This window comes from Mobula birostris, chromosome 16 (genome assembly GCF_030028105.1).
Source record: "Mobula birostris isolate sMobBir1 chromosome 16, sMobBir1.hap1, whole genome shotgun sequence".
Lineage (NCBI taxonomy): Eukaryota > Metazoa > Chordata > Chondrichthyes > Myliobatiformes > Myliobatidae > Mobula > Mobula birostris.
In genome coordinates, this window is record NC_092385.1 from 68613800 (window position 1) to 68631831 (window position 18032).

Consider the following 18032-nt stretch of genomic DNA (forward strand, 5'->3'; position numbering starts at 1 on the left):
GATGGGGGTGAGTGCAACTGGGCGGAAGTCATTCAGGCCCGTGGCAGTGGAATGCTTCGGCACTGGCACGATGGTGGCGATCTTGAAGCTTGTGGGGACAACTGCCTGGGCCAGGGACAGATTAAAAATGTCTGTGAAGACCTCGGCCAACTGCCCTGCACAACAGACTCTGAGCATACAGCCAGGTATTCCATCCGGACCAGCTCCTGTAACCACTCCTGCAGCTCCATCCACATTTCCACATTTCACTATCCTAGTCTCCACCCTACGATGGATCTCTCGCCCTCTACAACACAAATGTTTGCTTTTTCAAGTTCCAATGAAAGATCTGTGACCCAAAACATTAACTCTGTTTCTCTCTCAATAGATGCTGCCTTGCTGGCAGAGTATTTCTAGCAGTTTCTGGTTTACTTCAGATTTCCTGCTTCTGCGGTATTTTGCTACATCATCTTCTTCCCAGAGATGACAAGGAGGAGGGATAAAAATAGAAACAAAGAGATCTACAGCACATTACAGGTCTTTCGGCCACAATGTTGTGCTGACCATGTAACCTATTCTAGAAACTGCCTAGAATTTCCCTACCACATAGCCCTCTATTTTTCTAAGCTCCATGTACCCTGCTGTATCTGCCTCTACCATTTTCGCTGGGAGTGCATTCCATGCACCCACCACTCTCTGTGTAAAAAAAGATTACCACTGACATCCCCCTTGTACCTACTTCGAAGCACCTTAAAACTGTGCCCCCTCAGGTTAGCCATTTCAGCCCTGGGAAAAAGCCTCTGGCTATCCACACGATCAATGCCTCTCACCATCTTGTACACATCTATCAGGTCACCCCTCATCCTCCGTCGCTCCAAGGAGAAAATGCCAAGTTCAATCAACCTATTCTCATAATGCACTCTCTCCAATTTAGGCAACATCCTTGTAAATCTCCTCTGCACTCTCTCTATAGTATCCACATCTTTCCTGTAGTGAGGTGACCAGAACTGAACACACTCCAAGTGGGGTCTAACTAAGTTCTTACATAGCTGTAACATTACCTCACGGCTCTTGAACTCAATCCCACGGTTGATGAATGCCAACACAGTGGATGTGGCAAAGTTGTTTCCCATGATGGGGGAGTCTAGTACGAGAGGGCATGACTTAAGGATTGAAGGGCGCCCATTCAGAACAGAGATGCGTAGAATTTTTTTTAGTCAGAGGGTGGTGAATCTATGGAACTTGTTGCCACGGGCAGCAGTGGAGGCCAAGTCATTGGGTGTATTTAAGGCAGAGATTGACAGGTATCTGAGTAGCCAGGGCATCAAAGGTTATGGTGAGAAGGCGGGGGAGTGGGACTAAATGGGAGAATGGATCAGCTCATGATAAAATGGCGGAGCAGACTTGATGGGCCGAATGGCCGACTTCTGCTCCTTTGTCTTGATATTAACACACCATATGCCTTCTTTACAACACTGTCAACCTGCGCAGCAGCTTTGAGTGTCCTATGGACACGGACCCCAAGATCTCGCTGATCCTCCACACTGCCAAGAGTCTTACCATTAATATTACACTCTGTTTTCAAATTTGACCTAGTGAAATGAACCACTTCACACTTATCTGGATTGAAGTCCATCTGCCACTTCTCAGCCCAGTTCTGCATCCTATCAATGTCCCACTGTAACTTCTGATAGCCTTCCACACTATCCACAACACCCCCAACCTTTGTGTCATCAGCAAACTTACTAATCCATCCCTCCACTTCTTCATCCAGGTCATTTATAAAAATCACGAAGAGTAGGGGTCGCAGAACAGATCCCTGCAGAACACCACTAGTCACCAATCTCCATGCAGAATACAAACCATCGACAACCACCCTTTGCCTTCTGTGGGCAAGCCAATTCTGGATCTATAAAGCACGTTCTCCTTGGATCCCATGCCTCATTACTTTCTGAAGCAGCCTTGCATAGGGTACCTTTTGAAACGTCTTAATGAAATCCATATACACTACATCATCTGCTCTACCTTCATCAATGTCTTTTGTTACATCCTCAAAGAATTCAATCAGGCTCGTAAGGCACAACCTTCCCTTGACAAAGCCATGCTGACCATCCTTATCAAACTATGTCTCTCTAAATGCTCATAAATCCTGCCTCTCAAGATCTTCAACAACTTGCCCACCACTGAAGTAAGACTCACTTGTCTATAATTTCCTGGGTTATCTCTACTCTCTTTCTTGAACAGAGGAATACCGTTTGCAATCTTCCAATCCTCTGGTACTTCTCCCATCCCTATTGATGATCCAAAGGTCATCATCAGAGGCTCAGCAATCTCCTCCCTCACTTCCCACAGTAGCCTGGGTATATCTCATCCGGTCCCGGCAACTTCTGAGTACTGAAGTAAAGTATTCATTAAGCACCTCTGCAGCCTCCTGCAGCTCCAGGCATATGTTTCCACTAGTGCACCTATTCCCACACGGCTCATCCTCTTGTTCTTCATATACTTGCAGAATGCCTTGGGGTTTTCCTTAATCCCGCTCACTACAGCCTTCTCATGGCCCCTTCTAGCTCTCCTAACTTCATACTTGAGTTCCTTCCTGGCTCCCTGGTAATTTTGTAGAGCTCTAATGCTGCCTATTTTCTTGAACTTTTCTTTTCTTCTTAACTAGATTTTCTACATCCTTTGTACACCATGGTTCTTTAACCCTACTATCATGTCCCTGCCTCAATGGAACATACCTATGTGGAACGCCATGCAAATGTTCCCTGAATATCTGCCACATTTCTGCCATGCATTTCCCTGAGAAAGTCTGCTACCAATTTATGATCCCAAGTTCCTGCCAAATAGCATCATATTTTCCCTTACTCCAATTAAATGCTTTCCCCAAATTGTCCGCTCCTATCCCTCTCCAGTGCTATGGTAAAGGAGATAGAATTGTGATCACTATCTTCAAAATGCTCTCCCACAAAGAGATCTGACACCTGACCAGGTTCATTTCCCAGTACCAAGTACAGCCTCGCCTCTAGTTGGCTTATCTACATATTGCATCAGGAAAACCTTCCTGAACACACCTAACAAACTCCACCCCATCTAAACCCCTTGATCTAAGGAGATACCAGTCAATATTAGTAAAGTTAAAATCACCCTTCACAACAACCCTATTATTATTGCACCATTCCAGAATCTGCCTCCATATCTGCTCCTCGATGTCTCAGTTATTATTGGGGGAAGTTATTGCCTCTTCCTGTTTCTAAATTCCACTCACAATGACTCAGTAGTCAATCCCTCTATGACAATCCCTGCAGCTGTGATACTGTCCCTGATTAGCAATGCCACTCCACCACCATTTGCCTCCTTCCCTGTCCTTTTTGAAATATCTAAAGCCTGGTACACTCAGCAGCCATTCCTGTCACTGAGACATCCAAGTCTCTGTAATGGCCACAATGTCATACTTCCACGTATTGATCCCCACTCTAACTTCATCTGCCTTGTTTATAATACTGCTTGCAATAAAGTAGACACATCTTAAACCACTTGGCTGAGTACATCTTTGTTCTATCATCTGCTTATCCTTCCTCACAAAATCCCTCCAAGCTATCTCTACTTGTGCACCAGCCACCCCATCCTCTGCCTCTTCACTTCGGTTCCTACCCCCCTGCAAATCTAGTTTAAACCCTACCCAATAGCATTAGCAAACCTCCCTCCCAGAATATTTGTTCCCCTCCAGTTCAGGTGCAACCCATCCTTGTACAGGTCACCCCTTCGCCAGAAAAGGTTCCAATGATCCAAGAACTTGAAACCCTTCCCCCGCACCATGTCAGCAGCCACTTATTCATCTGCACTACCTTTCTGTTCTGACCTTCACTAGCTTGTGGCACTGGGAGTAATCCAGAGATTACCAAGTTGGAGGTCCTCTCTTCAACCCCCTTCCTAACTCCCTAAACTTACTGCACAGGACCTCTACCCCTCTCCTGCCTATGTCATTGGTACCAACATGTACAATGACCTCCGGCTACCCACCCTCCCCTTCAAGAATATTCTGCAACCATTCAGAGACACCCTGAACCCTAGCACCCAGGAGGCAACACACTATCCTGGCGTCTCTTCTGCCAAAGAATCTCCTATCTGTCCTAACTATCGAGTCCCCTATGACTATTGCTCTGCCTGACTTCACCCTACCCTTCTGAGGTTCAGAGCCAACCACAGTGCTATGGGTCTGGCTGCTGCTGTCTTGCCCAGATAGGTCATCCCCTCAGCAATATCCAAAGGGGTATACCTGTTGGTGAGGGGAATGGCCACAGGGGAACCCTGCATTGACTTCCCTCTCCCTTTACCTCTCTTGGTGTTCACCCATCTACTCCCCAAATTCTGCACTTTGGGTGTAACCACCTGCTCAAAAGTCATATCTATCAATTGCTTTGCCTTCTGGATGATCCCAAGAACATCCAGCTCCAGCTCCTTAATGGGGTCTTTCACGAGCTGGAGTTAGCTGCACCTCCCACAAGTGTTGTCATCAGGGTGACTATCAGGTTCCATGAATTCCCACATCCTACAGGAGGAGCATTCCACTGCCATATCTGCCATCCTACCTGCACTGTACAATCGGCAACCAGGACCAAATCAGCAATAACTAAAGGAAAAAAACTTAACCCTTCTAACCTGCTTTTTTGGCTTGAGCTTCCTTTCATCGAAGCCTTAAGTCAAAGTCTGATGCTTCTACTCTCATCGCTAGCCTAGTCTCAACAATGGCTACCCTGACCCGCTTGCCCCTTCTGTACTTTCAATTTGCTGTCCTCTGTTCCCACTGCTGATTGGGTCTCGGGAATGTCCAAACACCTGCGAAGTTCTCCTTTTATGCAAGCTTTTTGATTTTCCTTTAATTTTTTCCATTGTCCACGAACACAGGCAGAGTCAGCTCCCGGACTTATGCTGGTCATGAACCTGAACCATTGTTAATTTTTCTCGCCACAGAGGCTGACTACACTGCTATGTATTTTCAGAATATCTGTGTGTTAGTTTATGATAGTGGTCACCAACCTGAGAGGAAAGATCGCTCCACTCTGCAGTCCCTTCATCGTGAATTGTTACTGATTTGACTCCTCCAAGGATGATATTTTTAGCGATCTCAACACCAAGCCCTCGCATCCCAGAAATCAGCACATTTGCGTTCTTCATTTGCCTCATGGCCTCGTGGCCCAGCACATACCTGCCAGAGAGATTTCACACTTTCACTCCTTGACTGGGAAACTGAGTGGCATTGATGTTCACAAGGGCCTGGGTGTCCTTGTACTCAAGTCACTTGGAACCACATGCAAGTGTAACAAGCAATAATCAAGGCCCTTTTATACAAGAGGATTTTGTACCCACGAAAATATGTTTTACTGCAATTGATCTTAGTGCAATTGGATCTGGAATACTTGACAGAGTTTTGGTTATAGAGTCAGATAGCACAGAAAGAGTACCTTCATTCCATCTTGTCCAGGCTGACCAGCATACCTATCTAAGCTAGTCCCATTTGCCTGTATTTGACTCACACTCCTCTAAACGTTTTTCATCGATGTACCTGCCTAAGTCCCTGTTAAATGTACTCACCTCAAACACCTCTGACAGCTTATTCCATATACAGACCACACTCTGTATGAAGAAGTTGATTCTTGGGCCCCTTCTAAGTCTTTCCCCTCTAGCTTAAACCTAAGCGCTCTAGTTCCCGACTCCCAACCATTGGGGAAAGGACTGTGTAGACTCACACTATCTGTGCCTCTTATGATTAGAAACTCCTCTATAATGTCTCTTTCCTCAAAGCAGGATGTAGTTAACAGAGAAGGAGATTTGCAAAGATTCCCAAGGCTGGTTCAAGGATTGGTGGTTTTACTGTATGATGAAATATCAGTCCTGTACTCTCTAGATTTTAGCTGAGTGGAGATGTTTTTGAGACTTACAATATTTGGATAAGATGCAAGGGTGAGCTTGTTTCTTCTGGCTGATGAGCCATGAATTGGGGGTGCAGTAGAGTTCACAGGCTCAAAATAAGGTGTAGGCCCTTTAAGACTTAGACAATAGACAATGGACAATAGGTGGAGTAGGCCATTCAGCCCTTTGAGCCAGCACCACCATTCACTGTGATCATGGCTGATCATCCACAATCAGTACCCCTTTCCTGCCTTCTACCCATATCCCTTGACTCCACTATCTTTAAGAGCTCTTTCTTTTCTTTTTCTATCATTTTATTAGTTTCATAAAAATAAACATAACATGGTAATGGTACAAAGTTACTGGGAATACATTGTTATAATGAGCACAAGTACTTATAAAGCCAGTTGACACTTAAATGATAAAACTCCCAATCATATAAGATACAGATGAACAATATAAAACAAAGAAAAATATCTAAAAAAAATCATGAAAAAGGAAAAAAAAATTATAGCCCCCCAAAAAACTAATCTAAACAGAATTAATCAACTAAAAAAAAAGACATGGGCTGTTTTGTAACATCATAAAAAAGAGAAAACCTTAGTGTCGACAACTCTGTTCCTCTCAACCAATATTACAAAGAAATAAAATAAGTTTGGAAAAGGTCAATTAAGAGCTCTATCTAACTCTTTCTTGAAAGCATCCAGAGAATTGGCCTCCACTGCCTTCTAAGGCAGAGCATTCCTCAGATCCACAACTCTCTGGGTGAAAAAGGTTTTCCTCAACTTCGTTCTAAATGGCCTACCCCTTATTCTTAAACTGTGGCCTCTGGTTCTGGACTCCTCAACATTGGAAACATGTTTCCTGCCTCTGGCATGTCCAATCCCTGAATAATCTTATATGTTTCAATCAGATCTCCTCTCATCCTTCTAAATTCTAGTTTATACAAGCCCAGTCGCTCTAATCTTTCAAAATATGACAGTCCCGCCATCCCGGGAATTAACCTTGTGAACCTACGCTGCACTTCCTCAATAGCAAGAATGTCCTTCCTCAAATTTGGAGACCAAAACTGCACACAATACTCCAGGTGTGGTCTCACCAGGGCCCTGTACAACTGCACAAGGACCTCTTTGCTGCTATACTCAGCTCCACTTGTTATGAAGGCCAACATACCATTAGCTTTCTTCACTGCCTGCTGTACCTGCATGCTTATTTTCAGTGACTGATGAACAAGGACACCTAGATCTCATTGTACTTCACCTTTTCCTAACTTGACACCATTCAGATAGTAATCTGCCTTCCTGTTCTTGCCACCAAGGTAGATAACCTCACATTTATCCACATTAAACTGCATCTGCCCACTCACCCAACCTGTCCAAGTCACCCTGCATTCTCATAACATCCTCCTCACATTTCACACTGCCACCCAGCTTTGTGTCATCGGCAAATTTGCTAATGTTCCTTTTAATCCCTTCATCTAAATCATTAATGTATATTGTAAATAGCTGTGGTCTCAGCACCGAGCCTTGCGGTACCCCACTAGTCACTGCCCTCCATTCTGAAAGGGACCTGTTAATCCCTACTCTTTGTTTCCTGTCTGCCAACCAATTTTCTATCTATGTCAGTACCCTACCCCCAATACCACGTGCTTCAATTTTGCCCACTAATCTCCTATGTGGGACCTTATCAAAGGATTTATGAAAGTCCAGGTACACTACATCCACTGGCTCTCCCCTGTCTATTTTCATAGTTACATCCTCAAAAAATTCCAGAAGATTAATCAAGCATGATTTCCCTTTTGTAAATCCGTGCTGACTTGGACCGATCCTGTTATTGCTACCCAGATGTGCCACTATTTCATCTTTTATAATTGACTCCAGCATCTTCCCCACCACTGATATCAGGCTAATTGGTCTATCATTCCCAGTTTTCTCTCTCCCACCTTTCTTAAAAAGTGGGATAACATTAACTACCCTCCAATCCACAGGAACTGATCCTGAATCTATAGAACACTGGAAAAAGATTACCAATGTGCCCACGATTTCTAGAACCACCTCCTTAAGTACCCTGGAATGCAGACCATCAGGCCCTGGGGATTTATCAGCCAGTCCCATCAGTCTATCCAACACCATTTTCTGCCTAATGTGAATTTCCTTCAGTTCCTCCGTTACCCTAGGTCCTCCAGCCACTATTACATCTGGAAGATTGTTTGTTAGATGAGGAGAAATTTATTCGCACAGAGGGCAGTGAACCTTTGGAACCTTTTACTCCTCAACCATCAGGTTCTTGAACAAGAGGGGACAATTTCTCCCACCCCAATACTGAACTGATTTCACAATCTATGGATTCACTTTTAAACACTGTAATAACTCAAGTTCTGGATATTTATTGATATATTGATTGTTTTCTTGTATTTGCAAAGTTTGTCGTCTTTTGCACTTTGATTGTTTGTCCTGTGGCTGTGGTCGTTCCTTGATTCTATTGTGTTGCTTGTATTTACTACGAATGCCCACAAGAAAATGAATCTCAGGTTTGTATATGGTGATGTATATATACTTTGATAATAAATTTACTTTGAGCATTCCCCAAGGAAGGGTGTAGTAAACAGATTACCTAGCAGCTTTCAAAAACAGTTATCAATTAGACTATAGAACAGTATCGCACAGGAACTGGCCTTTCAGCCCACAGTGTCCAAGCTGAACATGATACTAAATTAAAATAAATCTCTTCTGCCTGGGCATGATCCATATCCCTCCATTCCCTGCATATTCCTGTGTTTAACAAACCCTTAAGCAACACCATCAGGTTCTTGAACCAGAGGGGATAACTTCACTCAACTCCAATGCTGAACTGTTTCTATAATCTATGAACGCACTTTCAAGAACTCAATCTCATGTTCTTGATATTTATTGTTCATTCATTATTATTATTTTGGTTTTTTCTTGTATTTGCACAGTTGCTACAAGGGGAGGTTAAGTGAACACATACCTGTTCTCGTTGAGGGATCAGAAGTGGAAAGGGTAAGCAATTTCAAGTGCCTGGGTGTCAAGATCTCTGAGAATCTAGCCTGGACCCAACATATTGATGCAATTACAAAGAAGGCATGACAGTGGGTAGATTTCATTAGGGATTTGAGGAGACTTGGTATGTCGCCAAAGACACTCGAAATTTCTGCAGATGTAATGTGGAGAACATACTAACTGATATGGAGGGGCCATTGCACATGATCGAAAAAAGATGCAGAAAGTTGTAAACTCAGTCAGCTTCATCATGGGTACTAGCATTAACATCTTTAAGAGGTCATCAATACGGACCCTCATCACCCAGGACATGCCCCCTTCTCATTGCTATCAACAGGGAGGAGGTAGAAGAACCTGAAGATATACGCTCAGCATTTTAGGAAAAACTTCTTCCCCTCCGCCATATCAGATTTCTGAATGGACAATGAACCCATGAACACTACCTCACGACTTCTGTTTCTTTCTTTTTGCTCTCTTTTTGCACATTTAATTTTAATATATATATTTCTTAATGTAGTTCAAAGGTTTTTATTATGTATTGTAATGTCCTGCTGCTGTGAAACAACAAATTTCATGACAAATGCTAGTGATATTAAACCTGACTCAGTTTATTGTCTGTTGAACATTGGTTGTCTGTCTGTCTTTGCTTTATGCAGTTTTCCATTGGTTCTATTGTATTTCTTTCTATTTACTGTGAATGCCTGCAAGAAAATGAATTGCAGGGTATTATGTGGTGACATATATGTACTTTGATCATAAACTCTGTGTGTGAGAGTGAGAAAGTGAGGGACAGGGAGACAGAGAGACAGACTTTGGATTTCCAGCGTCTCTTGTGCTTGTAATTGCAAACCCAATGGAATTGAGAACATTACAGAATAAAACCTGTAATGACCCTCTCTTTTAGTTACTGAGGGATTACATTCTGACATGTCAATTTTTTTCTGTCAAAGATTGAAAGTATATTTATTATCAAAGTATGTATACAGAATACAACTCTGAGATTCGTCCTCTCAGACAGCCACAAAACAAAGAAACACCAGGAAACTTGTTCAAGAAAATGACATGGTGAGCATTTAATGGATATTAAAGACTCAACTTGACCTTGCTGACCCTGCCACCTCACCCCATATCCAACTCACAGACACACTCTCATCCTGCACTGGTCACCTTTCATCTTTTATTGCTGCTGTTTCACATACTTATATGACCGCTGTTTTATTATAGTAGTGACAGTAACATTTTCCTGGCTTACATAAACATGCACCTCACTCTTTACGTCAACTTGTCAATCTTCAGGCTGTGCCACTCTGGTCCCTTGTGTTAATATGACTGTATGTGCTAGATCAGTGGTCCCCAACCACCGGGCCGCAAGCATGTTCTACCGGGCCGTGAGGAAACGATATGAGTCAGCTGCACCTTTCCTCATTCCTTGTCACGCACTGTTGAACTTGAACATAGGGATGCCAACTGTCCTGTATTTGCCAGGACATCCTGTATATTGGGCTAAATTGGTTTGTCCCATACGGGACCGCCTTTGTCCCGTATTTCTCCCGCTAGGGTAGAGTGTTCCTATGAAACCTTTCGTGCCCAAATGGCTTAAAGCGAAGAAGCATTTACCATTAATTTATATGGGAAATTTTTTTGAGCGTTCCCAGACCCAAAAAATAACCTAACCAATCATACCAAATAACACATAAAACCAAAAATAAGTAACACTAACGTATAGTGAAAGCAGGAATGATATGATAAATACACAGCCTATATAAAGTAGAAATAATTTATGTACAGTATAGTCAGGAAGATGAAGGCAAAACCAATTTGTGGGGGAAAAATTGGCACGTACACGCATGCGCTCATCACATGCACACGTTACGCATGCGCACACAGGTGCCCGCGCAAGGTTTCATGGTCATGGTAGTCTTTCCTGGGGTAAAGTGTCCTGGGGTTTGACTGCTACTTTTGTTCCTTATTTTGGAGTGAGAAAGTTGGCAACTCTAACTGTAAAAGACATGTTTAGGTGAGTTTAACCCTACTTGAACACCACCCCCACCGCCCCGGTTGGCCAGTCCACAAGAATATTGTCAATATTAAACCGGTCCACGGTGCAAAAAAGGTTGGGGACCCCTGTGCTAGATCATAACTATATGTGCTGTGTGGGCTGTGTTTTGCACCTTATATATGATTGAATGACAATAAAATTAAACTTGACATCCCTTCACATTGCTGCCACCTGAGTGCCATTCTTTTAATGGTTTTGCTTCCAATCCTACTTACAGTTGTCTGGAATATAATCCTTCATCAATATCTGATGAATCTACGGGAGTCTCCATGGTATCAAAATCTGAAAGAAACAGAGAACAGATTAAAATTTTGCTGAAGTCAGAACTGAATCCTTTTTGATAGAGAAGTGTTGTGTATAGTTTGTCAAGGAGGCTGTGCCAGTACTGGCTATGAGCACTTTAGTTTATATGGGTTGGAAGGGCAAGATACCTAGATCAGGATGACATCCAGGCCATGCTGTCATCTCACTGCTGCCATTGGGAAGGTGGTCCCACTCCACCAGGTCCATGAATAGTTATTACTATATGACCATCAGGCACCTGAACCAGTGTGGATAACTTCACCTACTTCTAAACTAAACTGACTTGACAACCTGCAGACTCACATTCAAGGACTCTACAACTCATGTTTCCAATATTTATGTATTACTTTTTTTGTATTTGCAGTTTGTTTTTTTGTACATTGGCTTTACATTAATTGTATTGTATTTCTTTGGATCTACTGTGATTGCCCGCAAGAAAATGAATCTCAGTTAGTATATACATACTTCGATAATAAATTTATTTAGAGCTTTGAACCAAGAGTTTATGCATTTGTTGGGTTAGTTTTTGACCCTATTTTTAGGTCCAATCCACTTCTCCTTCTAGAGCCTGTATTGAAGTCTCCTAAATCACAGGATCTGGAAAGTCATTCCTAAACGCTTTATCTCTGTGTTCTTCTTATTAGTCCCACTTACAACATTTGGTATGACCTCTCTCTTCTACTCTTTCTTTGTGATCCTTTCGAACATCACTTTTCCATTCTAACACTCAGGTTGCAAATGCACTCCTATAAAAATACTTCAATGAAATAATAGATGAAATATTTAAAGGTAAATTGAGGGGAACTTGTTCAGCAGTTCGTGATACAGCACCTATAAAAAGTATTCACAACCCTTGTAAGTTTTCATGTTTTCTTGTTTTACAACATTGAATCACAGTGGATTTAATTCATCTCTTTTGACACTGAACAACAGAAAAAGACACTTTTGTGTCAAAGTGAAAACAGATTGCTACTAAGTGATCTAAATGAATTACAAATACAAAACACAAAATAACTGATTGCATAAGTACTTAATGTGACACACCAAATCATCACTGGTGCAGCCAATTGGTTTTGGGTCACATATTTAGTAAAACGAGAGATAATTTTTTCTTCAGCAGTTTGATTGAGGCATGATGGCAAAGATGCATGTATGTCAGCGAGTTAGACCGGCAGGAAGAATTTAAAAAGAAGACACCTTTACAGAGCCGGTGATAGAGTAGTGGCAGTCAGAGTAGGAAGACTTTGGCTCAACAGGGCTTCGACAATAATGGGTCAAGGCAAGGTAAGTTCCTTGTGAAGAATAGGAATAGGAAGTATATCCATGAGGCCAGTGTTCTGTACTGGGTGCCAGATGTAGGATGACTGGTAGCATTCCAACCTCCCGGATGGCCACATCTGCGCCAGGTGGGTCGAGCTGCAGCTCCTTAGGGACCAGGAGATGCAGCTGAATGACTTCCATCTGGTCAGGGAAAGTGAGGAGGTGATAGAGAGGAGCTATAGGCAGGTAGTCACACTGGAACCTCGGGAAACAGATAAATGGGTAACAGTTAGGAGAGGGAAGGGCAGGAGTCAGATACTAGAGAGTACTCTTGTGGCTGTCCTCCTTAACAATAAGTACTCTTGTCTGAGTACTGTTGCGGGGAATAACCTACCTGGGGGAAGCAACAGTGACCACACCTTTGGCACAGAGCTGGCCCTGTGGCTCAGAAGGATAGGGAAAGGAAGAGGATGGCAGCAGTGATAGGGGACTCTACAGTTAAGGGGTCAGACAGGTGATCATGTGGATGTATGGAAGAAACACGGATGGTAGTTTGCCTCCCAGTTGCCAGGGTCTGGGATGTTGCTGATCGCGTCCACAATATCCTGAAGTGGGAAGGTGAACAGCCAGAGGCCATGGTACATATTGGCATCAACGACATAGGTAGGAAAAGGGAGGAGGTCCTGAAAACAGACTACAGGGAGTTAGGAAGGAAGTTGAGAAGCAGGACCTCAAAGGTAGTAATCTCAGGATTATTGCCTGTGCCATGTGACAGCGAGTATAGGAATGGAGTGAGGTGGAGGATAAATGCATAGCTGAGGGTTTGGAACAGGGGACAGGGATTCAGATTTCCGGATCATTGGGACTTCTTTTGAGGCAGAAGTGACAAAAAGGACAGGTTGCAGTTGAATCTGAGGGGGACCAATATCCTGGCAGGGAGGTTTGCTAAGGCTATTGGGGAGAGTTTAAACTAGAATTGATAGGGGGTGGGAGCCAAACTGAAGAGACAGTGAAAAGGGCGGTTGGCTCACAATTAGTGAAAGCTTATAGACTGTGAGAGGGAGGATAGGCAGGTGATAGAGAAGGGATGCGCTCAGCCTGATGGTTTGAGATGTGTCTACTTTAATGCAAGAAGTATCATGAACAAAGCAGATTAGCTTAGAGCGTGGACCAGTACAGTACTTGGACCTATGACGTTGCGGCCAATACAGAGACTAGGATGGCTCAGGGGCAGGAATGGCTACTTAGAGTGCCAGGCTTTAGATGTTTCAGAAAGGACAGGGAGGAAGGCAAAAGAGGTGGGGACGTGGCACTGCTGATCAGAGATAGTGTCACAGCTGCAGAGGAGGAGGAAATCATGGAGGGATTGTCTACTGAGTCTCTGTGGGTGGAAGTTAGGAATAGGAAGGGGGTCAACAACTCTACTGGATGTTTCTTTATAGACCACCCAATAGTAACAGGGACCTCGAGGAGCAGACAGGGAGACAGATTCTGGAAAGATGCAACAATAACAGGGTTGTCATGGTGGGAGATTTTAATTTCCCCAATATTGATTGGCATCTCCCTAGACAAGGGGTTTAGATGTGGTGGACTTTGTTAGGTGTGTTCAGGAACATTTCCTGACACAATATGTAGATAAGCCTATAAGAGGAGAGGCAGCACCTGATCTGGTATTGGGAAATGAACCTGGTCTGGTGTCAGGTCTCAGTGGGAGAGCATCTTGGAGATAGTGATCACAATTCTATCTCCTTTACCATAGCATCGGAGAGGGATAGGAACAGACAAGTTAGGAAAGTGTTTAATTCAGAAATGGCTTGTCCACAGAAGGCAAAGAGTGGTTGTAGACAAGTCATATTCTGCATGGAGTTTGGTAACCAGTGGTGTGTCTCAAGGATCTGTTCTGGGATCCCTTCTCTTTGTGATTTTTATAAATGACCTGGATGAGGATATGGAGGGATGGGTTAGTAAATTTGCTAATGACACGAAGTTTGAGGGTGTTGTGGATAGTGTGGAGGGCTGTCAGAGGTTACAGCGGGACATTGATAGGATGCAAAACTGTGCTGAGAAGTGGCAGATGGAGTTCAACCCAGGTAAGTGTGAGGCAGTTCATTTTGGTAGGTCAAATACAATGGCAGAATATAGTAAGACACTTGGCAGTGCGGAGGATTAGAGGGATCTTGGATCCAAGTCCATAGGACACTCAAAGCTGCTGCACAGGTTGACTCTGTGGTTAAGAAGGCACACAGTACATTGGCCTTCATCAACCGTGGGATTGAGTTCAAGAGCCGAGAGGTAATGTTACAGCTTTATAGGACCCTGGTCTGACCCCACTTGGAGTACTGTGCTCAGTCTGGTCACCTCACTACAGAAAGGGTGCAGAAGAGATTTACAAAGATGTTGCCTGGATTGGGGAGCATGCCTTATGAGAATAGGTTGAGTGAACTTGGCCTTTTCTCCTCGGAGCGATGGAGGATTGAGAGGTGACCTGATAGAGGTGTATATGATGAGAGGCAACTATTCTTTGCCTTCTGTGGGCAAGCAAATTCTGAATCCACAGAGCAAGGTCCCCTTGGATCCCATGCCTCCTTACCTTCTCCATAAGCCTTGCATGGGGGACCTTATCAAATGCCTTGCTGAAATCTTATACACTACATCTACTGCTCTACCTTCATCAATGTATTTAGTCACATCCTCAAAAAATTCAATCAGGCTCGTAAGGCACAACCTTCCTTTGACAAATCCATGCTAACTATTCCTAATCATATTATGCCTCTCCAAATGTTCATAAATCCTGCCTCTCAGAATCTTCTCCATCAAGTAAGACTCACTGGTCTATAATTTCCTGGGCTATCTCTACTCACTTTCTTGAATAAGTGAACAACATCTACAACCCTCCAATCCTCCCCAACCTCTCCCGTCCCCATTGCTGATACAAAGATCATTGCCAGAGGGTCACTAATCTCCTCCCTCGCTTCCCACAGTAGCCTGGGTTATATCTCGTCCAGTCCCAGTGACTTATCCAACCTGACGCTTTCTAAAAGCTCCCACACATCCTCTTTCTTAATGTCTATATGTTCAAGCTTTTCAGTCCACTGCAAGTCGTCCCTACAATAGCCAAGGTCCTTTTCCGCAGTGAAAGAACTTTGTAAGAGTCCTATGACAACTCTGGAGTAGTTACAAACTTCAGTGGCTGAGTTGGGAGAGACTGTGTATACAACAACTTTGCCAGGGGCTTCACCAGTCACAACTTTATGGGAGAGTGGCAAAGAGAAAGCCACTTTTGAAAAAAATTCATTTGAAATCTCAGCTAGAGTTTGCCAGAAGGCATGTGGTAGACTCTGAAGTCAGCTGGAAGAAGACTCTATGGTCTAATGAAACCAAAATTGAGCTTTTTGGCCATCAGATTTAACACTATGTTTGGCATAAGCCAAGCACTGCACATCATCAAAAACATACCATCCCCACCAGAAGCATGGTGGTGGCTGCATCATGTTGTGGATCTGGATGTTTGATGGTCCTGTTTTTGTGCACTGTGACTTAATTTATGATTTGCAAATTACAGTAAATTAAAGAGGCAGCACAGTAGTACAGAGTTTCAGAACCAGCTGTAAGATTGGGGTTTGATTCCCACTGCTGTCTGTAAGGGGCAGCATGGTAGCACTGTGGTTACGGATAGAACCGGCTGTAAGATCAGCAGTGGGGTTCAATTCCCGCCACTGTCTGTAAGGGGTTGTATGTTTTCCCTGTAACCACGTGGATTTCCTTTGGCTGTTCCGGTTTCCTCCTACATTCCAAAGACATATAGTTAAGGTTAGTGAGTTATGCAGATGCTATGCATCAGACATGTGGCGGCACTTGCACACTGCCCTGCACAATCCATCATCAAAGATCCTCATCACCCAGGCCATGCTCTTTTCTCATTGCTGCCATTAGGTAGAAGGTACAGGTGCCTCAAGACCCACACCACCAGGTTCAAGAACAGTTATTACCCCCTCAACCATCAGGCTCTTGAACAAAAGGGAATATAGTAGCTACATTCATTTAAGGACTCTGTTATATTTTTATTTCATGCTCGTAATTTATTACTATTTATTTATATCTGCATTTTCACAGTTTATAGTTCCCGGTGTTTAGTTACTGTTCTATAGATTTGTTAGGTATGACTGCAGAAAAGAATCCCACAGTTGTATGTGGTGGCATATATGTAATCTGATAAAAAATTTTACCTTGACTTTCTTGTTGAGTTGATTTGACACAACTCATTTCAATGTATGTGACAAATAAAGATCTTTTCTAATCTTTTTTTAAAGTCCTGCACACGTATGGACATTGTTTTTCCTACACCACAGCAAAATTCATCTCATTTGATATGACAAATTAAAATCCATATAGATTTGCTTCTTGAAGGTAACACGGGAATTTCCAGTCAAAAGCAGAGAGTACTTTCATTTTTCTTTTCCAAGCAATTACAGCATCAACTTCAATAAGTTTCACTTTCGCTTTTGTCATTTTGCATCTATGTCAGAAATTATCCCATGAGGAAGGACTTCTACATTCTAAAGAATGTTGGAATATTGCGTTCCAAAGGAACTTACTAAGTCGTTCAGTTATTGAATAGAAAGAGTTAAGTTTTGGCCCACACGGGCAGTTTTTTTAAAAAGGGAATTGAACACTTTAAGGCGTAAGAACGGGGTACGGTTAATCCCGAATACTCTCTTAAAGCGATCTGCGCACTATGGGGAGACCCAGGTCCTTCTCCACTGGATCATTCATTGTAATAGAAATTAACCTTTTCCTGAATAATTTCCAACCTGGATCACCAGTTACTCAAACAGTACCCGCGTGTCCGTGTTTGAGCGTCTGTCGGACTGAAGGTCGGTTTAACTGCAAACAGTACGCCTACCAGCATTCCCCCCTCCCCCATCACCCCGGTCATCCAACCCCACTGACTGTCGGCTATTAACCTTGTCCAATTACACTTTTTTACCTGCTCTCGCTTACCTGCCTGACCCGACCGCTCTCCGTAACACCGACTGACTGTATTGATTGGACAGGGAGCTGAAGAAAATACTTCCTGCCAAATTGCACTCCTCTTAAAAGGGCAATGGCCGTTAACGAGCAAGGCGCAGTCTGAAAGCTTTGAATAAAACGGAACTGCACACAAAGATCAAACGTAGAACATTGACCAACACACACAAAATTCTGGGGGAACTCAACAGGCCAGGCAGCAACTAGGAAAAGAGTACAGTCGACGATTCAGGCCTCGTGATCATTTTTGGTTGATGATGGCACCAAAATATTTGAACCGTTTGACAGTCTCCAGTTCTTGTCTACTAACTGTGTTTTTGTCGTGATTAGCTCTGCACTGTTTCTCTTCAGGTTGTTTTTCTCTGGTATGTTTTCCAATCGGTTCACAAAGCTGGCCAATTCATCCTCATTTCCTGCCAGCCCGTCAATGCTATCGGTGAAAGGAGGTATTGGAAAATGTAAATACACATATT

General features: G+C 43.3%; 1 protein-coding gene across 3 annotated transcripts in view; it reads right to left on the minus strand.

Moving 5' to 3' along the window:
• The window catches only part of LOC140211205 (ubiquitin-like modifier-activating enzyme 1), a 468204-nt gene extending 450568 nt beyond the window's left edge, over positions 1 to 17636 (minus strand). Inside the window, exons 1-3 of one of the 3 annotated variants that reach the window (XM_072280798.1) lie at positions 17533 to 17636; positions 11184 to 11250; positions 5017 to 5185 (exon numbers count right to left, since the gene is read on the minus strand). In XM_072280798.1, coding sequence (XP_072136899.1) covers positions 5017 to 5185; positions 11184 to 11239 — 225 coding nt within the window. In that variant the 5' untranslated portion in view covers positions 11240 to 11250; positions 17533 to 17636. Of the gene's footprint in view, positions 1 to 5016; positions 5186 to 11183; positions 11251 to 17320; positions 17343 to 17518 lie in introns of those variants that run through there. The other 2 variants (XM_072280799.1, XM_072280800.1) reach the window with 2 other exon arrangements.
• Positions 17637 to 18032: the final 396 nt, after the last annotated feature.